Source organism: Ovis canadensis, chromosome 22 (assembly GCF_042477335.2).
Source record: "Ovis canadensis isolate MfBH-ARS-UI-01 breed Bighorn chromosome 22, ARS-UI_OviCan_v2, whole genome shotgun sequence".
NCBI lineage: Eukaryota > Metazoa > Chordata > Mammalia > Artiodactyla > Bovidae > Ovis > Ovis canadensis.
The window spans coordinates 38,177,369-38,203,031 of NC_091266.1; the positions used below are offsets into that span (position 1 = coordinate 38,177,369).

The 25,663-nt window shown below is 40.4% G+C and overlaps 1 protein-coding gene across 6 annotated transcripts in view; it reads right to left on the reverse strand.

Moving 5' to 3' along the window:
* Positions 1 to 24,717, reverse strand: part of ARMH3 (armadillo like helical domain containing 3) — a 167,047-nt gene extending 142,330 nt beyond the window's left edge. The window contains exons 1-9 of one of the 6 annotated variants that reach the window (XM_069567716.1): positions 24,493 to 24,609; positions 11,780 to 11,844; positions 11,204 to 11,316; positions 10,120 to 10,176; positions 9,864 to 10,010; positions 7,864 to 7,971; positions 4,598 to 4,690; positions 3,797 to 3,871; positions 3,621 to 3,707 (exon numbers count right to left, since the gene is read on the reverse strand). In XM_069567716.1, the coding sequence (XP_069423817.1) occupies positions 3,621 to 3,707; positions 3,797 to 3,871; positions 4,598 to 4,690; positions 7,864 to 7,971; positions 9,864 to 10,010; positions 10,120 to 10,176; positions 11,204 to 11,305 (669 nt within the window). In that variant the 5' untranslated portion in view covers positions 11,306 to 11,316; positions 11,780 to 11,844; positions 24,493 to 24,609. Of the gene's footprint in view, positions 1 to 3,620; positions 3,708 to 3,796; positions 3,872 to 4,597; positions 4,691 to 7,863; positions 7,972 to 9,863; positions 10,011 to 10,119; positions 10,177 to 11,203; positions 11,317 to 11,779; positions 11,845 to 24,083; positions 24,381 to 24,492 lie in introns of those variants that run through there. The other 5 variants (XM_069567719.1, XM_069567714.1, XM_069567715.1 and 2 more) reach the window with 5 other exon arrangements.
* Positions 24,718 to 25,663: the final 946 nt, after the last annotated feature.

Here is a 25,663-nt window from a genome sequence, read left to right on the forward strand (position 1 = left end):
GGCATATAATAAGGGCTCAATTATTGGTAGCTATATTTTTTCTCCTGACATTTTTATCACATTCAAAACAAGCTCTGTAAGGAAAAAAGAGAAAGAACAACTTAAAACCAGACATAATAAACAATTTTGTCATATCTAGGAAACATCATGTTCAGGGCAGCAGTTGGGGGGTGAGTCACTTCGTTTCAGAAGACTTAGCCAACCCAGAAGGCCAAGAACTTAAAGCTGTGAAAATTTCTATCCCAGCAGACACTGATTTTCCTTAACACTATATACCTATTCTGCTGGTCATGTTTTAAAACTCAAGACAATCTACTTTTCATCAGCAAGTCAGAATTATAAACTTCACAGAATCACTCTAATAGAGTCCAGCATTTATTTGATCTAAACCATACTTAACAAATTTCATTGCTCTTCCCTAGATCTTTCCCCTCCCCGCCAGCATCTTTTAATCTCTTGAGATTAAATGACTAAAATGAAGTGAGGAAGAACTACTTTCATTCCTTAAGTTCAACACCTGATTTGCCTTCTCTGTGTTTAGCTGGACACGGAGCCTCTCTGGCACCCTCAGCACCTTTCTGGAAAGGTTACAACTTACCCCATTGGTCATGGGACCAAATGTGCTGGCAACTAAAATGGTTGTTCTCCCAAGCACACCCTCTTGTATTTTGCATAAAACTTCTCCAGCTTTCAGTTTTGCTGTGTTCATCTGGAAATTCCTCACACTCCTGTCAAAAACACTCCTGCTCCATGGTCACCAGGTTTCCTTAATGGTTTCTGGTGAGTGACTTATATCAAAAGCTGCAAAGCCCAGATAAATTATGCCTACCAGCTTGCCCTCACCTACTATATTAATTCTTCTGAGGTTTCTGACAGACCAGAGATGCATACCTCACTCTAGAAATATGATTTTCTCCAGCTCCATGGCCATGTCCAATTTTTCAAGCTGACATTTCAGAAAGTCTTACTAGGCTGAACCAGGGTTCTGTTCACATTCAGAGAAGCCAAACCACTGTCTCAGAGTGGCCTGCATCCAGCAGAATGTTCTGAAAATATTCATTACTGATGATGGTGCTTTAATATCACACATAACTCAACTCTCTTTAACTACCTTCAGCATTTTTCCTCAGCTATTTTTCTTGCTGTTGTAATAAGGCCCCAGAGGCAATTACACATGACAGAGATCAAAATGGCTACCATGCTGGCCCTTCCAGATCACCAGCAAAACAGGTGTTGGTGATAAATTACTTATTTATTAGTAGCTCCGTACACCATTCATCAGTTCCTCTGAGACAAAGAAAACAACCAGCTCCTGGAGTTTATAAAACATTAACATTGCTCCATGTTCCAGTCCCTATTTCCCTATAAGGAAAGTCCCTATTCCTTTCTCATGGAATCCCTTCTTTCATATCCCTCTTTGTAAGAATAAGCTCCATATTTTATGTTACCCATCACTTTTAACATGGCGAGTAATCATATCAAAAATGACTAAGTGAAGATCCAGAAGCTCAAAAATGAAAATATTCCCTCCAGTTGGCCTATTTGTCATAGTATTGAAAGAAAGTGAAAGTGAAGTTGCTCAGTCGTGCCTGACTCTGTGACTCCATGGACTGGAGCCCACCAGCCTTCTCCATCCATGGGGTTTTCCAGGCAAGAATACTGGTGTGGGTTGCCATTTCCTTCTCCAGGGGATCTTCCCCACCCAGGGATCAAACCCAGGTCTCCCACATTGAAGGCAGACACGTTATCCTTTGAACCACCAGGGAATGAGAATGTCATAGTATTCAGTTCAGTTCAGTTCAGTTGCTCAGTCGTGTCCGATTCTTTGCAACCCCATGAATCGCAGCACACCAGGCCTCCCTGTCCATCACCAACTCCCAGAGTTCACTCAGATTCACGTCCACCAAGTCAGTGATGTCATCCAGCCATCTCATCCTCTGTCTTCCCCTTCTCCTCCTGCCCTCAATCTTTCCCAGCATCAGGGTTTTTTTGAATGAGTAAACTCTCTGCATCAGGCAGCCAAAGTATTGGAGTTTCAGCTTCAACATCAGTCCCTCCAATGAACACTCAGGACTGATCTCCTTTAGAATGGACTGGCTGGATCTCCTTGTAGTCCAAGGGACTCTCAAGAGTCTTCTCCAACACCACAGTTCAAAAGCATCAATTCTTCAGTGCTCAGCCTTCTTCACAGCCCAACTCTCACATCCATTCATGACTACTGGAAAAACCATAGCCTTGACTAGACGGACCTTAGTTGGCAAAGAAATGTCTCTGCTTTTAAATATGCTATCTAGGTTGGTCATGGAGAAGGCGATGGCACCCCACTCCAGTACTCTTGCCTGGAAAATACCATGGACGGAGGAGCCTGGTAGGCTGCAGTCCATGGGGTCGCGAAGAGTCAGACACGACTGAGCAACTTCCCTTTCACTTTTCACTTTCATACACTGGAGAAGGAAATGGCAACCCACTCCAGTGTTCTTGCCTGGAGAATCCCAGGGACGGGGGAGCCTGGTGGGCTGCCGTCTATGGGGTCGTACAGAGTCGGACATGACTGAAGTGACTTAGCAGCAGCAGTAGGTTGGTCATAACTTTTCTTCCAAGGAGTAAGCGTCTTTTAATTTCATGGCTGCAGTCATAGTATTGCTACTTATTAAATAAAGAAAGTCAAGTTGCCTCAATATAGCTTTTGATTTCTGGCCTCAGTAAAGTAGTCCTAGTATCCAGGACCCAGTACCAAGTATTCCCTGCTTCTGCAAAGCAACCCCCAATGAGGTTCTGGCCTTCCCTAAGTGGTCCCCTTTCTTTTCAGTGTATTCTGCCTTTTGAGGGGAATCAAGTAAATGACCAATCCAAGTATAAATCTTTGAGTTCAGCTCTTCATCTCAAAACCTATAAATCTGTCCCTAATTCAATGGCAAAAAGAACTCTAGAATTAATATGGATAAGGCTCTGTCTTCAACTTCCATCAAAATCAAAGAGTCCCCAAACCAACAGTGATATGTATACAAGTGGCCTGAGTGCATTATGTAAAACTAATATATAAGTTGAATGTTTCAAAATAGATGCATTAGGTCAATGGTTCGCAATCCCCTGAGCATCACATTCAATAAGAGATCTTCAAAAAAAGATACCCAGGTCCCATCCCCTAAGAGATTCTCATTTGGTATGCAAAGAGTAAAGCCCCAGAACTCCCCTGGTTGACCAGTGGTTAAGACTCTGCACTTCCACTGGGTGAGGGCATGGGTTTGATCCCTAGTCAGGGAACTAACAGCCTGCGTGCCATACAGTATGGCTAAACAAATAAATAAACAAAAAGTATGACCCAAAAACATCTTCTTTTTTAAAAAAATTCCTGGTAATTCTAATGATAAGCTGGGTTTGGGAACCACTACATTAAGAAAGATTTACTCACTTTATTGGAAGTTATACCACAGGATTCCTTTAAACAGCTATAACCTCTACCTCAGGAGTCTAACATAGGACTTTTAGAATTTAATTTATCAAAATTGATCTATATACCATTTGCCAAGAAAATGTTTTCTACATTAAACAAAATTACTAGGAGTGGTCACATTTAGGAAGATTATAGAAAAACAGCAGCTGTCCATTAAGAGACTCACCTCGTATTTTCTGTAGTTCACTAGCAAAGCCAAGAGGACGACAGCATCATACCCATGTTCCCTACGACTTGGCGGGTGGGAGAGTATCTGTAACCAGAACCACCAACAGTGAGAGTGCTTGGGGAGGCAATTTATCCAAAAAAGAAAAAGGTAACAGAACAAGGGAACTGACCTACCTGTAAAATTGCTTCAAATATGCTGTTGATCATTACATATTCCAAGATAGTGTTCTGGCTGATGTTATCTGTCACCTGAATACAATAAAAAGCTATTTAAAGTCTATACTAAGACACTGATATCTCAAGTGTATCTGCTCACCTAGTACCTAAGACAAACAGAAATATTAAAACATTCTACTAAGTATTTAGTAGATCTTTCATAAGCATCCCCAAAGCCACCAGCGCCTAAAGAGACAAGACACTAGAAGGGTAACAAATTAGCAAATTAAAACTTCCTAAATTTTTGACCTTCTCATTGTTTCTCTTATACCCTCACACAAGCATTTGCCTAAGTTTCTTGGGTTTCATTCCCTAAATGCACAGGAAGTACTTTATGATCCACAAGTCTTCAAGAGATTGAAGGGAAAGGAAACCACTTGAAATTAATGAATAACATCCTAGAAGGCACAGTACAGCTTCCAGGTATAAAATCAAGGTCAGAACAAATAAAAATATTCAGAATCACAAAAATTATTTCCAAATGAGACCTGATGAGTAGGGCAAAATCTGACAATACAGAAGAGAGTACTTCTCCAGGACTGGTACAGGTTAAAAATGTCATCAGTTTCTCCAACGAGCAACTTTTAGGAAGCAGAAGTCCATACAACTAACTTCCTTCTACATAAACACAGCCGAGTGATATAAAGGCCCAGTAAAGATTTTTCTCTTTCCCTTTCTAACTTTGGGCTCAAGAGTTCAAATTTGCCCCTGCTGTCAATTCACACCCTTGACAAAGAAACATATGGATGGGTCACTTACTGTCACTAAGCAGAGGAGAAGTTTCAGACATAAGCTCTTCAGACTTTCAGAACCTTCTGCACAAAGCAATGAATCCAAACTCTCCATGAGATTCTGAGAAAGAGACCCATTAAGTATTAAACTATAACAAATAACATTTCCACTGTGTCTTTGCCATACTCTGGGTTATGTTACACAGGGTAAAGTGAGTAACGTTAAATGAAGCAACCGTATCATTGCCTGAGGCCTAGGCCTTGCACAATTAGATGAAGAAAAGGAAGACTTCTAAGTCTAGCTATTTTGAGGAAAATGCTTTAGTACAACTGCACATAATAATAAAGAATTCACTATTCTACCAAATGAATGTTTGCAGCTTATCATCCTCATATAAGCCTTTAGATAAGAATTAAGTAAATTTTTCAAAGATTAATAATGATTAAATAATATATTTACAAATTAAAAACAATAAATATAACCTAAATAAAATGAAATTCTATTAAATAAATTTTAAAAACTAAACAAATCGTTAAGTTAAAGGTTAATAAAAATAGTTAAATAACGAAGCATGTTTCATTATTTGATAAAGAAAGCATATCACTTGATGCAGGCACACTGAACAAATAACAAAGAGATAATATCACTACTAGCTATTCACTGGCCACGTGCACTATCCAACAAAGTTGGCCCATATTCATCCTGGTCAAGTCTACTAACAAAGTGATTGGAGCTTATCACTTGTACTAACAACCAGCTGTCATACCAAATATAGTCAAAAGATAAAACCCTTAGCTACTACAACAGAAAGAAGAAAAAAAGAAATTTTTTACATAGGAAAATGAATGGAGAATACAGATTTAGCATGCTGGAAGGTTGAGTGAATACTCAAAATAAGCCACTTCAATTCAACAAATATGTAGATTCTATGTGCCAAATTTTGTGTTTTCACAGAAAATTTAAAAATAAGACAATGACCTTTGCTCTCAAGGCATTTTTAGTCTAATAGGACAGAAAAATAAGTAAAGAGTTTTAACTTAATGATTACTATGACAGATATACATATGGAGGAAAGGAATTAGCTATGATGTTACCTATTCCAGGACTCTTAAGGGACAGGTTGTACTTTGAAAAATTAGTAGGAATTAATTAAAACTTCAGGAGGAAAGGAATTCTAGACAGACATCAGCATGATCAAAGACACACAAGGAATGAAAACGGTCCTGGGTGTGCAGCTGGAATACAAGCAGTCTGTTATTATGGAAGGATGAGGCACAGTGATGAGAGATGCAATTTGAGAAATAAATAGAAAGAAGATCACAAAAGTTATATAAGGCTAATGAGAAGTTTGGTCTTTACCCTTTCAGTGATAGGAAACTAATAAAGGGTTTTAACCAAGATTTGTGTGTTAAGATACATGACTCTGGTGTCAGTGTGGATGACAGATTTAAAGATGTTAGGTCTGGAGGAAGGGAGAAAAATGAAGACTAATCTAACAGTTTTCTGAGGATGGTTGCCATGTCGAATTTGCCTCTGAATCCCCAGTGCCTGGCACACGAGAGCCTAATAAATGTCTGTCAAAAGAATGAAGGCAGGGAATTTCCTGGCAGTCCAGTGGTTAAGACTCCATACTTCCAATGCAGGAGACAAAGGTTCAATCCCTAGACAAGGCACTAAGATCCCATATGCCATGCAGTATGGCCAAAAAAAAAAAAAAACTCCAAGTACTAAATCTTTGTGCACTAATCGCATATTCATAACTCTTTTAAAATAACCTATTCACTGTAAGGATTCTTTTGCATGTGCTGTGCTGTGCTTAGTCGCTCAGTCGTGTCTGACTCTCTGTGACCCCAGGGACTGTAGTCCCCCAGGCTCCTCCATCCATGGGGATTCTCCAGGCAAAAACACTGGAGTGGGTTCCCAAGCCCTCCTCCAGGGGATTTTCCCAACCCAGGGATCAAACCCAGGTCTTCCAGGCTTTAGGTGGATTCTTTACCATCTGAGCCACTAGGGAAGCCCATTCTTTGGCATAGAGATTTCTTTATTTTAAATTTAGTGAATGAGAGAATACGAGTTCTTCAAAGTTCATGTGAACAACATTCATTCAAGATAGTGACAGTATTACAAATCAGATATCTGATAAGGGATTTGTACCCAAAATACGTAAAGAACTCTTACAACTCAACAATAAAAAGACAAATAATTCAACCTACAAATGGGCAAAGAATTTGAATAGATATTTCACACACACACACAAACACACATACATACTGCTGGGGAAAATGTAAAATGGTATTGCCACTTTGGTAAATAGTTTGGAATCTCCTCAAAATGCTAAGCATAGAATTACCACATGATCCAGCAATTCTACTCCTAGGTATATACCCAAGAGGATTAAAAACATATGTCCACATTTACATGCACTTCATAGTAGCATTATTCATAGCAGCCAAAATGCTGAAATATCTCAAATGTCTATCAACTGATGAATGGATAAGTAAAATAATATGATACATTCATACAGTAGAATACTAGCAGCCAAAAAAGGGAATGAAGTACATGCTACAACATGGATGAACCTTGAAAACATTATGCTGAGTGAAAGAAGCCAGACACAAAAGACTACATATGATATGATTCCATTTATATGAAACGTACAGTAGAGGTGAACCCATCAAGATATAAAACATATTAATGGTTGCCAGAGGCTGGAGGGAAGAAAAACTAGGGAATGACTGATAATGGGCGCATGCTTTCTTTTTCGGGTGATGAAAATGTTCTGAATTAACAGTGCTGATGGTTATGCAACTCCATGAATATACTAAAAACTACTGGTTATACACCATAAAAGGGTGAACTGTATGATATGTGAATTACATACTGATAACGCTATTTCTCAAAAAGCATCAAACAGTAGAAATGAAAATTCTGATAAAGTCACTGTGTTAAATAAGAAAACTTAAAATTTTAGAACTCAAGTATCCTTGTGTATTAATTTGTTACCTTCTATTTAAATTCTTACATGCTTTTAAGAATGTATGATCATGATGTAAATCACAAGCTGCTCAGTCTTTATCCTACAGGGAAAGGATGCCTCAATACAAATCTGAATTTCAAATTTTCCTTTATTAAAGGATAAACCAAATCTGTAAAAATATCCAAATTCAAGGCCAATTCAATCATCTATGTCTATCTGAGTTAAATGTCTAGAACACCTAACTGTCTGCAGATGGTATTTCTCAACAGCTGTCAGAAGCAGACACCCACAGGCACATCTGCAGCTTATGCCTCACCTTCATGCACAGCTCCGCCTTGTCAAAGCCCATCAGCATGTTGATAATGTCAAACCCAGAGGTAGACTTATTCTTTTGATGGACTCCTCGAATGAGTGCACACAAGGTCTGCAGAGATGAGAGAAAGAATTCTTTCTAGAAAGAAGTCTCAAAATGCGAGGGGCATTGGATCAGTAGCCTCACACTACAACCTCAGAACGTTCTCCTCATATAGCTGACAATCAACTGCTCTATGCGCTGAGCTCCAGAATGCAGTCGGGGTCTTAATATGTGCAAAATCTAGAAATTAAAAGATGAACAGCATCTAAAATTGTCATCTTTTTTATTCTTTTCTGGCCATCTTCTTTTTAAAAATAACATTGCAGACAAAGATTGGAAGGTGATTTTAAAAAATAAGAAACCGTTTTTAAGCTTGAATCATAGGATTGATAGAGCCTTTCCTTATTTAAAATTAATTTTAGAATTTACATAATAGCTTATCATCTTTAGTAATTATTTTTAATAACTATACAAGACCCTGTATGATAACAACTATCAATTTAAATCTTAAAAATTCATTACAATCCCCATCCACTACTTACTAACTGTGTGAGCCTGGACAAATCAGTTAACTTTTCAGTGCCTCATTTTTCTCATCTATACAATGGGATAATAATAGCATTAATCTCATAAGGATGATGTGAAGACTATGTGAATTAATACTGTAAGGCACTTAGAACTTAGTCCTTGGAACTTTGTTAAAATTCCTGGAATAGCCTGGAACTTAACTTTGTTAAAGCTCAATCAATATCAATTATTACAATAATGTACTATAATTCTATGGTTCACCAAGTGACTAATGTCAATATATTTCCACTGAACTAAAAAGTTTACAATTCATGCCCGCACAGCAAGTCACTGTAATTACAGGAAGTACAATTTCCAACTTTCATTTCAATTTGCAATGAAGAAGTCCTGACAACTGTGATGCTCCAAATGTAGAATTTACTGTCCAACAGTTAAGAAAGATACAGGATAAACATGGTCCTTCTTTCTGGGGCATCAGCTCGAAAGGTAATTTCTACATTCTACAAATGAGAAAACTGGTGCTCACAAACTGATCTGCCCAACTTGTAAGTAGAAACTTAAACCCGTTCTATCAAAAGTTCCAATAAAATTCTTTACATTGTCATGACTTCTTCATATTCTAAGCTTGTCAATCACTACCCTAGGTACTCAGCTCAATCTAGGCTACACTGGAGCTACTAAACTATAAACTTTAGAAATTTTGCCCCTCATTCTTTCAAAAAAATTTACTTCTAGAACGCTACCTGCCAAGCACTGATCTACACACCAGGAAGGAAGTATTGAATAAAACCATCTTTACCCTCAAGACTATAATGTATTCCACCAGCTCAATGTTAGGCATAACAGTAATTCAAGAAATAATTATTCATGAATCTTCCACATGATAATGCCACTTAGCATTAAGAACAATGATTCTTAATGTTTTTAGAGTTACCGACCCTTTTGAGAATCTGATGAAAGCCCTCTCTCCAAAAAAATGTACATATACACATAAAATATTACATAAAACTACAAGGAATCAAGGACCTTCTGAAACCTCAGAATAAGAACTCTTGATCTCGTGAGAAAATACTGTTTTATATAAGAAAACACTATTTATTTAATTAAGAAAGTCTTATGACTTTTGCTGTAGACTAAGCATCCTTTCTGGAGTTTCTTCTCTATCTTTTACTTTTCTTCAAGTAATAATAAAAATTCTGTCAAACAATCCACCTTTGCATTAAGTCAAATTATACAAATGGACAAGATTACTACTATAGGTGTCCATTTGTTTAACCAGGAATATAGCTAAATCAAACAAAGCACAGATGTTTGGTTACTTAAAGAAATAAAGGGGAAAAAAGCCTCAAGCCTAAGGGTAATTTTAGGTTCCTCAAGTTCCGATAAATGTATTACAGTTTAAACAAGACTTCCCCAGTCTCCCAGCCATGTACCTGCAATGCATTAACCACTCGAATTGGATGTTCCTCTCCCAGAGCCTGGATGCAGTGTTGAAATAAGCAATTAATATTGTCCTTGATTTTCATTAACTCCTCACCATCAAGAGATTCCAACTTGCCTTCCAGGTACTCTAAATTCACCTAACACAGAAACAACAAGGGCCTGAGTACATTTTTAGTGTAGCGCCTAGAACATATGTGAAGGCAATCTCAGTTACCAGGAAAATCCACAGATGCCACCAAATCTTACCTTCATGAGGAAGAGCTCCTCCCAAAACCGAGGACTGCATTTACTAGGGTCCTCTGTCTGAAACCAGAAGATAAGTAGATTCAGTATACCCAGCTAACACCAAAGCATTAAGAACACATTTGAAAGAGTCACTACATGTCTTTCATAGGGCCAATCTTACCTCTCACAATTAACTCTGAAAATGCTTGGTCATTCCAAACAGCTGTAATGGGGAACAATTTTGGTGGGTTTCTCCAAATGGAAGACATTGTACACGGATACATATTCCCTGCACCAGAAGTTAAATAACTCAAAGAATCTCCCTCAAATCTTCCTCTTCTTAATGAGAAGTGAAGAACCAGTCAGCCATATTCCGATACATCCCCACTGTACTTTTACGGGTGCTCAGTTTTCAAGCCCATTCATATACATGAAATACAACAGCCCAGTGAGCCAGGCAGGGTAAATATTATCACTGTTCTTCTTTTAGGAAAGATAGTCCACAGAATTACACAAGATATGCAACTCCTTTTACAAGAATAACATGTTTTACACGTTTACATGTACTACTTATGACCAAGATTTCAGAAGTTAAGTACATATGCAGGGTATCTAATTACTCTAAACTTCCATGATAGATTATATTTTAAAACACAGGCCTAGACCACGGTCAATACACAGTTCTGAAGACCCAAGGAAATCCCCAATATCTAACAACTTGAAACAGAATGTAACAGTGCATCTTTTTAAAATATCTGGACCATAGAATTCTAGGGCCAAAGGGAACTTCAAAGGACATCTAGGATAGAAAGGTCCTTAAGTCAAATCATAAGGAAGACAACTCTTAAATATATTCAGAAAGAGCCATCCTCTTTCAATTGTTTTACCCAGCTAGAGGCAACAATCTATAAGAACAACATAATAACAATCTACGTTAATTAACACATGATCATAATTTCTACTATGAGAGAACTTACTCTCACCTTTGTTCTCTTTTTCCCTCTGAAGAACTAGAAAGTAGCAGGCAGAGGTGAGGTTAATTCTCATTTTGGAACAAGAAACTAAGGAGTCAAGCTGTGAAAAATGTCAGAGCTCCAGGCCTTACCATGAAGATCTCATCATACATCAGCACCACTTTTTCCTTCAGCGGTTTTTTGGAGGCTGAAGATTTCCGGAGCAAACCCCCTCGTTTCTCTACCTGTGCCATGGTGAGAGAATCTGTGAAAAGAAAGCCACAGTTAGTGCTAGAAATGCTAAGATGTTGAAGAGTCTATTGAAATACCTCTTGATGGGAAATTTTTTAGGAAGAAGAAATGATAAATAACCATGCTATAGATTTTGTGCATTTGTCCAACATCCCCTCCTCTGACCAGGTAATTTCAAGGTTTAAATCATAACTTGGTCTACAGCAAAACACATTTTACATCCTTAAAACATGCCAGTGGACAAGACTTAAAGAAGATCCAAAACCAAGCAGGAAAGTGTAACTAGCTCCATCTGTAATAGGCCTGGTCATATATTTGAGGTTGATGGAGGAAAGGCTGCAAAGCACACACTGCCCACAGACTAATGGTGAAGTTAAATTTCAAGTATTGATCGAGCTTAGGACCATTAAGGCAGGAAGTGTGATGCAGACTGATGTGCTCCATTGATTTCCCCAAAGTAAGTAGGTCCTCCTCACTGCAAAGTACTTGGCCTTCACTGTCACATAAATCACACTGGACTTGACTGTCTTCAGAAATTCCTCTGCAAAGAAACCCAAGGCAGAAAACAGTAGTTAAAAGATCAAAAATTAAATTAATTTCAAAATAACCAAATATAACTCCCTTCAAATTTAATTATATATATATAACTTCACTGTATTTTTAATTCTCTATAAAAGCAGTTCCACAAATCATGCCCAAATTTTCCCACCTTGCTTCAAGGAATCCTCAATTTTTTTTCAAGTGAGAACTTGAAATGCCACAGGTCTCCACAGGGATTTACACATTCTCTTACTTTCCAAATTTTTTCTTCTGTTGACAAAATTCCTCTCTTTCCCTTAAATATTAGGCTTTAGTTATGAAACAATTTTATCCAATGGCAAGTATGGATGGTAGTGAGGAGACTGATTTCACTTTCAGACAAATCCAAAGCAGCAGAAAATTAATCTTGCTCAATGACATTTGGAAAATATACACTATGCTTCAAATCAAAATCAAAACTTTAAGGGAGATGAATCCAACAGCATAAAAGACTCTGTCTCAGATATCATCTTTCTCTAATACATATAGCCCCAAAGGAGATGCATTTTTGAGCTCTAAAAGCACAGAAAATTTTCTCACTAGATGTTATGCATTCTTAGACCAGGGACTGTTTCTTATATCTTTTTCATAAGCACTTGGTTCGCAGTAAATGCTCAGTATATGCTTGTCATTGAGAAATCCTATGTCTAACCTAAAATTTTAATTAGACCTATCTCTATCAAAGCCTCACTAAGACCTCTTATTCCTTTATGATCCAGAGAAAACTGAGGGAAAAAATAACAACAACAAAAAAAGAGATGATTCTTTCAGGCAATTTACACTATATTGATCATCACTTTGCCTCAAAGCATGAAATAGAGGCTCCATTCAGAACATTCCTGTGTCTTTTAAATAGGTTGTCAAGAGGAAGATGTCCTTATCGGGAGAAAATAAATTGGAAATCAAGAGGATCCTATTAAAATAAATCAAAAGCAATGCAATTCTAAGCTTAGTGGATATAGATCTTTCATGTGCTCAGCTTCAACCAGTTGATTAACAGGAATAGTGGGAACCAAAGTGCCTGGATGTGAAAAGCACATGTTTACAAACATCTCCTTCTGAGGATTTATAATTAGGTTACAGCTAATCAATGTCCACCCCAAATCTAATAAACTCACTTTCTCTTTCGGAATCAATACTTTCTAATAAGCAAAAGGGAATAGGAGAGGAAGGAAAAACGATTTCAACCGAAAGTACCAAATTTCCTAAGAAATTAAATTCTTTTCATCACTCTCCTTCCATCTGGAGCAGGGGAAATTCAACGAAGGGCCTCAACTCATTATTCTCTGTCATCATCACAGGCACCTGGAATTTACCACCCAAGATGTCTGAAGTATGACTAGAAACTGACAACATAAAAGTCCCCTCCTTTTGCCAGTACCTCCACCCAGTGAGCACAACAAAGAAGGGTATCTAGAATGCAAACTAGAAGAAGTGTAGAACTCTTAAAAAAAGTCTTTCTGGGATCTCAGAAAACAAAGCCTGTGCTCCCAAATTTGAAAGTAAAATATCTGACTGGTAAACAGTAAATTGCAGTACATCAGTAATGTAAGTGTAATCTGTTTCTATCCTCCCAGTGTTTCTTTCCTCTTTCACAATCCTCCCCTATTGTAGAGAGAACCAGTAGCAGCTGAGCAGCAGCCAGACATAACAGAACGAATAACCAGCAGAACTGAGACTAGAACACAGCTCTCCCAACCAACTAGATGACACTGAGTAAATCATTGTGCTTCTCAGTTTCCTTAGAAGTAAAGCTAGAGGATTGGACTAGACATGTTATCTAATGATTCTCTCAGCATCCCTGAAATACCACAAGCACAAAAGGAACACCTAAATACTGTAAAGCTCTAACTGAGGCACTGCTGCTGCTGCTGCTAAATCGCTTCAGTCGTGTCCAACTCCGTGTGACCCCATAGACGGCAGCCCACCAGGCTCCCCCCGTCCCTGGGATTCTCCAGGCAAGAACACTGCAGTGGGTTGCTATTTCCTTCTCCAATGCAGGAAAGTGAAAAGTGAAAGTGAAGTCGCTCAGTTGTGTCCGACTCTTCGAGACCCCATGGACTGCAGCCCACCAGGCTCCTCCATCCATGGGATTTTCCAGGCAAGAGTATTGGAGTGGGGTGCCACTGCCTTCTCCAACTGAGGCACTAAGGAGTTACAAAAAGGAAACTCCAAACTGGATCCTCTAGGAGCTCAAATCTATTAGCAGAGACAGGCACAGAACAACCCATGAAGCGTTAAGTCACTCAGTCCCGTCTGACTCTTTGTGACCCATGGATTGTGGCCCACCAGGCTCCTCTGCCCATGGAATTTTCAGACACGAATACCAGAGTGGGTTGCCATGCTCTTCTCCAGGGGAACTTCCTGACCCAGGGACCCAACCCGGGTCTCACACTGCAGGCAGATTCTTTACCATCTGAGCCGCCAGAACCCATAGCACAAGGCAAATCGTGAGAAATAGAGTTAAAGCACCAAGAAAATGCTGTGGACTACAAGGAAGAGAAAAAAGCATTCTATGACTACACTATGACCTCTGTTGGTCTGGGCTTTTAAATCCTTCTAGTGAAGAAGCAAATACAGCAAAGCCACAGCAATACCACAGAAATGTCATCTTAGGCATGAACCAGTTTCTGAGAAACAAGATATAGTAGACAAAGTAATAAAAAATAATCAGGCAACTTTTCAATGCTAATTTCACCTACCACCAAACTTAGGAATGGCTTCAAATCCCCCAAACTCAATGGTAAATCAATGAAGTCTTTCATTCCTAAACCTCAGGAACTGCTGGTCCCATGACCTGCATACAACTTCTCTCTGAAAGACCCAAGTCATACAATAAGAACTATATCTTAAAGCAATCCAGCTACAGACTTCTTAAATGCATGACACTTCACATCCCTACAGCATAAAATAATTAAATATCAAGATTTTAAAACCTAAAGTCAAATACCTCCAGTGTTTCACAGGCAAGGAATGTTAGTTACACTTAACAAGTTACTCATTTATTTTATTATCTTCTTAAGCACAATATATGCCAACTCTAGTATCAGAAAATTAACTTAATAGAAATTCACTCTGATTTCCAGAGTGATCAGTTACTCTATTAAAGTCTTGGTATTGTATCTATATGAGATGATGAAGGTTAAAAAACTATATCTATTGAGGTAATCATTTCACAGTATACATAAATCAAACCATCATGCTGTACACCTTAAACTTACACAGTGATGTATGTCAATGGTTTCTCAATAAAACTGGGAAAAATATCTTAAAAAGTCTTTTTTTTGGTCCCAACTATTATACACTCATTCTATAAGTTTCCTTTCTCTTCCTGGCTTCAATTTGCCAATATGTGTTCGACCGCAAGAAGGCTGAGAGCCAAAGAATTGACGCCTTCGAATTGTGGTGCTGGAGAAGACTCTTGAAAAGTCTCTTGAACTACAAGGAGATCAAACCAGTCAATCTTAATCAACTCTGAATATTCATTGGAAGGACTAATGCTGAAGCTGAAGCTCCACTATTTTGGCTACCTGATGCAAAGAGCCAACTCACTGGAAAAGACGCTGATGCTGGAAAAGACTGAAGGAAGGAGGAGAAGAGGGCGGCAGAAGAGATGCTTAGATAGCATCACCGACTCGTGTGTGCCTGCATGCTCAGTCACTTCAGTCGTGTCCGACTCTGCACAATCCTATGGACTACAGCATGCCAGGCTCCTCTATCCATGGAATTCTCCAGGCAAGAATACTGGAGTGGGTTCCCATGCCCTTATCTAGGGGATCTTCTAGACCCAGGGACAGAACCTGCATGTCTTAAGTCTACCTGCATTGGCAGGCGGGTTCTTCACCACCAGCACCACCTGGGAAGCCCAGCATCACTGACTCAATGGACATGAAATTGAACAAATTCTGGGAGACAGTGAAAGACAGGGAAGACTGGCATTCTGCAGTCCATGTGGTTGCAAAGAGATGGACATGACTTAGTGACTAAACAACAAACAACAGCAAAAGCCATGGCAAGAAGCCATGGGAAGAATGTGCAGAAAAGGGAACCCTTGTGCACTGCTGGTGGGGATGAAACTTGGTACAGCCACTACAGAAAACAGTATGGATGTTCCTCAAATACTAAAAATAAAACTACCATATGACCCAGCACTCCCACTTCCATATATATCTGAAGAAAATAAAGTCACTATCTTGAAGAGATCCACTCTCATGTTCACTGCAGCATTATTCACAATTTAAAAAAACATGGAAATAACCTAAATGTCCATCTCTGGACAAATGGATAAAGAAAAGGTGGTATATACATACAGTGGAATATCATTCAGCCATAAAAAAGAAGGAAATCTTGCCATTTGCAACAACACAGATCAATCTTGAGGGCAGTATGCTAAACAAAATGTCAGATAAAGACAAATATTGTTTGTTGCATGTGGAATCTGAAAAAGCAAAACAAATAGAAATTGAGTAGATTAGACTGGTGGTTGCACAAGGGATGGGGAATGGGGCAAATGGAGAGATGCTGGTAAAAGGGTACAAACTTCTAGTTATAAGACAAGTAAGTTGTGGGAATCTAACATAAAACCTGGTGACTATAGTTAACAATACTGTATTATATATCTAAAAGTCGCTACATTAAATCTTAAATGTTCTCACCACACACACACAAAAAAAGAAAAACAGTGACCATGTGAGGTAATGGATGTGTTAACTAACTTTATCATTGGTAATGATTTCATAATATATATGTATATCAAATCATCACATTGTATACCTTAAAGGTATACAGTGTTAAATATAAATTGTGCGTGTGTGCGTGTGTTAGTCACTCAGCCATGTCCGACTCTAGGACCCCTTTCACTGTAGCCTGCCAGGCTCCTCTGTCCATGGGATCCTCAAGGCAAGAATACTGGAGTGGGTTGCCATTCCCTTCGCCAGGGGATCTTCCCAACCCGGGAATTGAACACAGGCTTCCCGCACTGTAAGCAGATTCTTTACCATCTGAGCTGAAAATCATATCTTAACAAAATAGGAAGAGGGTAAGGAATGGCTCTCTACAGGCTTTTAGGGTAATGGTCTGGAGTTTTAGGTTCACACTTGTGATGGACTGGTAGCAAGTATCACCCTCACTTCTCTGCTTGATGAGGCTCCAAAACACTAGTGTAGGTAGATGCTCAGAAATACATCGCAAAACATTCCAACCAGTGTGGAAGAAAACAAAAAGTAAAAGAAAAGAACAAAGGGAAAGAAGGAAAAATAATAAAAATAAATGTGCCCACCATCCAGGAAGAAAAAAATATGCACAGATCAGGCGTGCATTCATTCATTCAACAATGCTAATACTGATCACCTTTCAGGTGCTATGTATTAAGGATACAGCAGTGAACAAGACAAACAAGATCCCTGCTTTCAGAGCTTTCATTCTAGTAGAGGAAGAAAGGCAGCAAACAACTTGAGACAATGATAAGTATCTTGAAGACAAATTGTCTAGGGGGACTACAGATAGCAAATCAAAGGACTCTAAGAAAAGTGTTAGGAGGACTAAGATCAGACTAACAGGAAGAAAACAGCCATGTGGAAACCTTGAGAAAAGTGTTCCAGATAGAGGCAACAGCAAACTGAAAGGCCCCAAGACTTGAACACGCTTGGCACGTTCAAGAAACAGAAATGCCAGGGAATTCCTTGGCAGTCCAGTGGTTAGTGCTGCGCACTTCCACTGCAGGGGGCCCAGGTTCAATCCCTGGTTGGGGAACTAAGAACCTGATGCCACACATCATGGCCAAAAAAGAAAGAAATGCCAGAGTGCCCAGAGTATAAATATTCCTTTTTTGAAAGGTTTTTGTAAAGCTTACTGAGTGTGAGTTTTTTTAAATATATGAAGAGAATTCAAATGTCCAGTAGGAGTAGAATGGGAAAATTATATTATATATATTATAATATATACAGCAGAATACTATACAGAAATTTTAAAGAACAAACTATTGAAATAATATTGATAAACTAGTATATACTGAATAAAAAATGTCTGAAAGAAACGAGTACAAACTAATGATTTCATTTATATGAAACTCAAAAAGGTAAAATTAATCTGCGGGGACAGAGATTAGAATAGTTGTTACCCTGGGCAGGGAGATGAATGGGATGGAGTATAAGGAAGCCTTCTGAGGTACCAGAAATGTGCTCTATCTTGACCTGAGTGGAAGCCATATAAATATGTACATGTGTAAAAGAATTATCAAGTCATACACTTCACATTATGCATACTGTTCCTCAATCCAAAACTATGTATGTGTTCACATATATATACATATATGTGTGTGCTGCTGCTGCTGCTAAGTCACTTCAGTCATGTCCGACTCTGTGCGACCCCACAGATGGCACCCCACCAGGCTCCCCCACCCCTGGGGTTCTCCAGGCAAGAACACTGGAGTGGGTTGCCATTTCCTTCTCCAATGCATGAAAGTGAAAAGTCAAAGTGAAGTCACTCAGTCGTGTCTGACCCTCAGAGACCCCATGGACTGCAGCCTACCAGGCTTCTCCATCCATGGGATTCTCCAGGCAAGAGTACTGGAGTGGGGTGCCATTGCCTTCTCCATACATATATGTGTGTATATATATGAAAATTTAACACTACCCATGCAGAACATTAGAACAAAGCCTAGTAGGGACTCCAACTTGCACACACAGGACACTGCTCTAAAATAACCACTGAAGAGTTGACACTTACTTGGCACTTATTATAGACCAAGCACTGTCCTAAGCACTTTATACACGTTGTTTTATCCTCACAACCTATGATCCAGGAAACTTGACAATAAGGAAACTAAAGAATGAAGTGGTTAAAAAACAAAAATAAAAAAAAACTTGCCAGGATAAGTGAAAGTAGAGACTCAAACCCAGAGAGCCTGATGTTTGAGTTCAGCCCTTAACCCCTATACTATACTGAGCAGAGATGAACAGAAGTAGAGTAACCTACACAAACAAAGCTGCCTCTGCAGAGAAACTGAAGAGGTTCCAGGTGAGTGAGGAGGAAGAGTACAGGCTTGCTCACCTAATGAACAAACTGTAGAGTATCCAGATATCTTGAGTTTCATCACTTATTTGCCTGTAGGTAGTTGTGCCATCCTAAGAAGTAAAAGAGAACTATCTGCTGCATGCATATGTATATAAATATGGATAATGGTGAAGTGAAAAAGAGATAGACAAATCAATGAAATAGTAGAAAACTTAGAAGGAAAAATTGAAGACCCTGAGTGTCTACTCAAGTTGACAGATGTATTCAGTATAATAAATGGAAAAAAAAAAGGCTGAAATACATTGATATCCACTATAGGATCTAATTGATACTATATTTAAACTGATTTAGGGCTTCCCTGGTGGCTCTGATGGTAAAGAATCTGCCTACAATGCAGGAGACCCAGGTTCGATCCCTGGGGTGGGAAGATATCCTGGAGAAAGGAATGGCAACCCATTCCACTATTCTTGCCTGGAGAATCCCATGGACAGAGGAGCCTGGCAGGCTACAGTCCATGGGGTTGCAAGAGTTGGACACAACTGAGCGACTAACACAACTTAACTGAGCTAAGTCAGTGCTCTGAGGGTAATTCTCCACCAAAACTTGATTATGAATGGAAGATACTATAAAACAAGACAGAAAGATGAAAATGCTTTACCCCTGCAGAGCTGTGATCACATGTTTCAGAATCTCCTGGCATGCCTCCCGGAAATGTAGACTTCTAAATCCCTCTCCCCACTACTGAAACAGACTTTTCAAGATAAGGATTAGAGGTCTACATTCTAATAATGACCCTAGTCAGTGGTTCTGAATTGGGGTAATTCTGGCTCCCAAGGGACATCTGTTGATGGCTGGAGGTATTTTGGGTTACCACAACTGGGAGGGGAGGTACCACTGGCATCTACTGGGTAGAGGCCAGGGATGATGCTAAACACCCTAAAGTGTACAGGACAGTTACCACACAAAGAATTATCTGGGCCAATAAGTCAATAATGCCGAGGTTAAAAGACCCTGCCCCAAAAAACTCTGATGTTCACTGAAGTGTGAGAAGTACTCATCTAAGCCTTAAAACAAGCCTTTAAAAGAAAGTAGCATCTGGACAGATTTTTGAGAGGATGAATAAAACTTCTGCCATCTCCAGGAAAGGCACTGGAGCAATCCTCACCTACTTCCACTTCATTCTCCCTGTATTACTCACCAACACCATCCCCTCTTCTCAGGATCTTAGCCTCTGTTTGCACATCTGTGAAAGATCACTATAGAACACATTGACTATAGTAGCCCACAGTGCCTCCTGAAGGAGATGAAAATCCTGTCTGCCCAGAAATTGTGGCTATGTCAGATAACACCACTCCACTCTGATCATGAGCCATTCACCCAATACACACTAGGTTTACCAAGTCAGAAACAGTCTTCTGACCCTCCTAAAAAATTTCCCTAGTTCCTCTAGATGTGAGGGTTTGTGTTTTTAATTTTTAGGCAAAAGTTTCTGCTCCCTATGTCCTTCTGCAAGGCATTCCACACTCCCAAGGTAAACACTAAAACTATAATGCAAGGCGTTTTTACCTTCAAATCCCAACCCTTAATTTCTCAAACTAGCTCCTGTATCACCTCTTCCTTTCTGAAGGCCCCAAAGATTTAGCTCACTAATTGGACTCACATACTCATGTTCCACGTGACTCCCTGTCATACCTTCTCTCAGTAGCATGGGACATGGGTTCCCCTAATTCTACCCCCAGACTGGGTCTGAAACCAGCATGTAACTCCTTTCCGTTTTAATGGATTTTTACTGCTAGTCACTCTAAGTCTTTTATACCCCCAAAATGAAAATAAGAGTGAGACCTGCATTCTTGAAGCTGCCTCTCTAAATCCCCTTCACGTGGTCTTTTTTTTTTTTTTTTGGCCACACCGCACAGCATGTGGGATCTTAGTTCCCCAACCAGGGATCCAACCCTTCCACCCTGAAGTGGGAGTGCAAAGTCTTAACCACTGGATCTCCAGGGAAGTCCCCCTAAATTCTCTTCATAGAGAGCTCCCCTACAGGCCACAACCCTTTTGTTCTATCATTTGTTTTATTTTAATTACTGGGGCTGGAATCCATCATTCATTCCTCCGTATCTTTCAGGGCACAGCCTCCCACTCAAGGTGGTACATAATAATAACTACTACTACTGAGTACTCACTATATACTTGGCACTGTTCTAAATGATTTAAATATACTGTATTAATCCTTACAACAAGAAATGAAGTAGGTACTAATACCATAATTTTACAGTGAGGATTTTACTTTGCCCAAGTAATAAGCAGTAAAGCCACTAAATCTTTCTGGTAGCTCTATGAGAATATCGTGTTAGTGAAAAAAACAAAAAACAAACAAGTGCTTACTAGTAGAATATTCAAAAATCTAGATTCAGTTAAAATTATGTGGATACTCCAAACTGGTATTCATATCACATTCCCATGTTACATCTGACCACCATCACCCCTATTTTCTAGATGCTAGGACAGAACCGGCCTGATTCAGTAATAAGCACATGAGCCACTATGGGGCAGCATCCCTTATCTTGTGTGTGTTCCTATGCTCTGTACAGTGTTTACCTCAGAGTGGGTGTCTAGCCTACACTTGAAAGTGGAATTCACTCAGGGACTTGCCCAAGACTAAGCAGCAAGTGGCGAAACCACGATTTCCCCAATCTCTACTCTGGGTTATTGGTCGTAGCCTGCATCTACTAGAAGTGAACTAGCTCCACAGAAGAGAATTCAATCTGGTCCCATCAGAATCTGCTAAGTCTGCCTCCTTTCACAAATTAATAATAGAGATGAAGAGGTTTAAGCAAACAACTATGTCAGGTTCCCTTTCAAATGATTTTACATAAGAAGGAATGCACTTGTACCTTTAGGAGGAGGAACCAACTTCAAACTGACAGGATTTCAGGAAACTGTGATTGAAAATCACCTTTTTCTGACAGCTCCCAGAATGAGAATTCATTGTAAGATCCTCTTCTCAAGAGCAGGAGCTCTTGTAAATTAATACTGTCTATCTCCTGCTCAAGCCCTGAACTTCCTCAAGCAGTACAATGTCACTCACACCTTCTTCATCTCCTTTCCTGTTGAACAATACAAGCCTCATGAATACCACCTAAGCATAAAATGAAAATTATAAGACACACTCCCATAATCTTCTTAAAGGAAAGCACAAAAGGTAACAGCAACCTAGCAAAGTAAATTGATTTCCTGTTAGCTCAACAACTAACACTTACCAGGACCTTATAACAACATGAGCACGGTCTAAGCAGAAAAGGACACAAAATTAGAGGTATGGTCCCTGCCTTGAGATGCTTACTATTAAGTGAAAGAAGTGCCTATTCAAATAATTTCTTATAAAGAAATAGACATTATTTTCCCAGGAGTTTTTTCATGTATGTCCTTCTTCCAAGCTACTGCCAAAATATCAAGCTCACCAGGCCTCCTTATTTCCAGCTGCCTACTAACATGTCCATGGGTATATTCCACAATCAACTTGATCTCAGCATACCAGACTATCTCCACTGTACCTTTCCCAAAGTCACCCAACCCTTTAAAAAATCTGCTCTACTTTTTCTAATCCATATCCTGGTCAATGAAATTCCCATTTACCCAATTTCTCAAATTAGAAAGCTTAGCCCACTGTCTCTCCCTAAAACAGTCACTAAATCCTATTGCAGCTATCTCAGAAATACTTTTAAAATCCATTCCCCTTCCTCTTCATTCCCACTGCCACACTTGATTGAGACTCTCAGTCAATTGCAACAACTCTAATTAGTCTCACTGCCTCATTTCTCCATTACTTTAATCTGCACTTCTGTCATTCTCTAACATTAAAAAGTTCCAATGGCTCCCGGCTCTCTCTGCAGTCTCACCTCCAGGCAATTTCCCCACCACACATTCTGTTTCAGACAAATTTCTGACACTTAAAAGTCATGTTATTTTCTTTCCTGACTGTCACCTTGTCTTTGCTCATGCTGTTGTCTCCAACTGGAATGCCTTTCCTTACCTGCACAAGTTCCTACTCATTTCCGACACGCAACTCAAATACTTCCTCCCTGCAGATTGCCCTGACCCTCCAGGCAATGGTAATATTTCCTTCACACCAAATAAATTCCTTTAAATGGATTTGTAACACGCAGCATTACAACTTTCATGTGAATATGTCTCTCTGATGTTCTTGAAGAAATATAGTCATCTTTTTTTAAAAAGTAAGAAGTGGATTTATCTTGAGAAACACACTCCTCAGACAGTGTGGGCCATATCCGAAGGCAAGAAGCCTGACACTCATATATCTAACCCCAGAGCCAGTTACATAAGTGCTCCATGAATGTGTGTTGAATAGAGTTCACCTTCATATATCCTGGATCAATTTGGTATTTGGTTAGTTTCCCCAAATTCTATGGATTTCTGAACTTGGCTCTATATGAAAGTCTAACTTTCCTAACACTGCTTTGTGTTTTCAAGAGGTTTTATTATTACTATTCAAATGTCTAATGAGTATATATGCCTAAACATCCTATGAAAATACCTTAAAGTCTCCCCTGTTCGCCAAGGAAAGAATGAGAGTACTCGTTCACAATCCTAACAAGAAGACTCATCCTTTCTTCTAGCCTGATCCTATATCTGGAAAAGCCCTCACACAGGAGGTACTGTGCACACAAGACCAACGGAAGGCACACCGAAAATAATTCCAATTAACTTGAGCTAAATTAACAGCAGACACAAACCCTATTTGCCCTCCTTTACAAAGTCAGTGAGAGTACAGAATAGCAAAGAAACAGCTCTCACTACACGCAAAACTTTTCCTGGAAAGGAGGAATTGGGGCGGGTCAGATGATCCACATTTACTGGGCCCTGCCCAAGCCTCTACTTCTCCACGTCGAGAGGCAGCACTCCTCAGCCTCCCATAGTTCTCCTTCCCCAAGGAACCAGCTTTTATTTCCTGTTTCTTCCCTACACCTTGCTGGGAACAGGTTCGTTTCCCTGGTTCACACCTAATTAGCGAGAGAAAACATGGGAGCTTTGTGTGAAGGGTGGGCTGAAGCTCGACGGTCAGGGGCTGTAAAGAAGGACAGGATGGAGCCCTTCCGGGACACCTGAACACTCCGGCACACAGGGCTTCCTCTAGCCCTTCTCCGGGGTCTTACTCCGCGCCCTCACCTCAGGGCTAGGATGGGTTGAACGCCACTCGGGTGGGAACAACCTGGGCGCAAAGCTCTCAAGACAGCCTGAGGAGTCCGGGTCAGCCTCGTTCCGGGGTCAAAGGTCAGCACCTCGGCTGCCAGGAGAGCCCACCAGGGACCCGAAGCGGCACTGGAGAGTTAGAGGGACCCGCTGCTGGAGGAGCGCTCGGCTTCTCGCTCCGCTCCGCCGTTCGGGGCCCACCCTCCCCGCCGCACGCAGCCTCCGCCCGCCTCAGCAGCTGCCCTGCCTCCCTCCCTCTCCCCGCGTCGTCCCCCCGGCGAGCGCAGGCCCCGCCCCCAGGGCCGCCTCAGGGCCAAGGCCTAGTATGGCAGGACCCGCAGAGGTTGGCCAGGTTCGGAAACCTGCCCTGGCCGGCAACGCTTACCGAGCCCTTGGCTCCTCCTCCACCACCCGTGCCGCTCCCGGGTCCGCTCGCTCCCGACGCCACCAACACCGCCGCTGCTCCGGGCTCACGGACGCGCTCCCGACCTTCCCCGACCCTTCCCCCAAGCCCGCCGTGTCCCCCTGGGTCCTAAAGCCTGCCGCTGAGAGGTTCGCCGGCGCCCGCTGCCTGAGGCTGGCGCGGACCACGATTCCCAGCAAGCATCACAAAGACTACGTTTCCCGAAATGCACCGCGACAAAGAAATTAGCGAAAGGAACCTGTATCAGGAGTCTACTGGATACAAGTTGAATTAGCAGTTTCTTTAAATATGGCAAATTCTGAAATCGGCAAATTTGGGGAGGAAGATGATGTTTCAGTTCAGTTCAGTCGCTCAGTCGTGCCCGACTCCTTGCGACCCCATGAATCACAGCACGCCAGGCCTCCCTGTCCATCACCAACTCCTTGATTTAACTCAGACTCATGTGCATCGAGTTGGTGATGCCATCCAGCCATCTCATCCTCTGTCGTCCCCTTCTCCTCCTGCCCCCAATCCCTCCCAGCATCAGAGTCTTTTCCAATGAGTCAACTCTTCACATGAGGTGGCCAAAGTACTGGAGTTTCAGCTTTAGCATCAGTCCTTCCAAAGAAATCCCAGGGCTGATCTCCTTTAGAATGGACTGGTTGGATCTCCTTGCACTCCAAGGGACTCTCAAGAGCCTTCTCCAACACCACAGTTCAAAAGCATCAGTGCTTCAGCGCTCAGCTTTCTTCATAGTCCAACTCTCACATCCATACTTGACTCCTGGAAAAACCATAGCCTTGACTAGAGAGACCTTTGTTGGCAAAATAATGTCTCTGCTTTTGAATATACTATCTAGGTTGGTCATAACTTTCCTTCTAAGGAGTAAGCGTCTTTTAATTTCATGGCTGCAATCACTATCTGCAGTGATTTTGGAGCCCAAAAAATAAAGTCTGACACTGTTCCCACTGTTTTAGGAAATGTCCATTAAATATCCAGGCAAAAGTATTTAGTAGACATTTGGATACCTTCTGTTGGAACTCTGCAGAGATATCTTGGCTGGAGATAAATATTTTGGAGCCATTGTCCTAGTGGTAACGGTTCTGTTGTAGCCACGCGTTCCAGGAAACAAACTCACTCAGAAGGACAATGC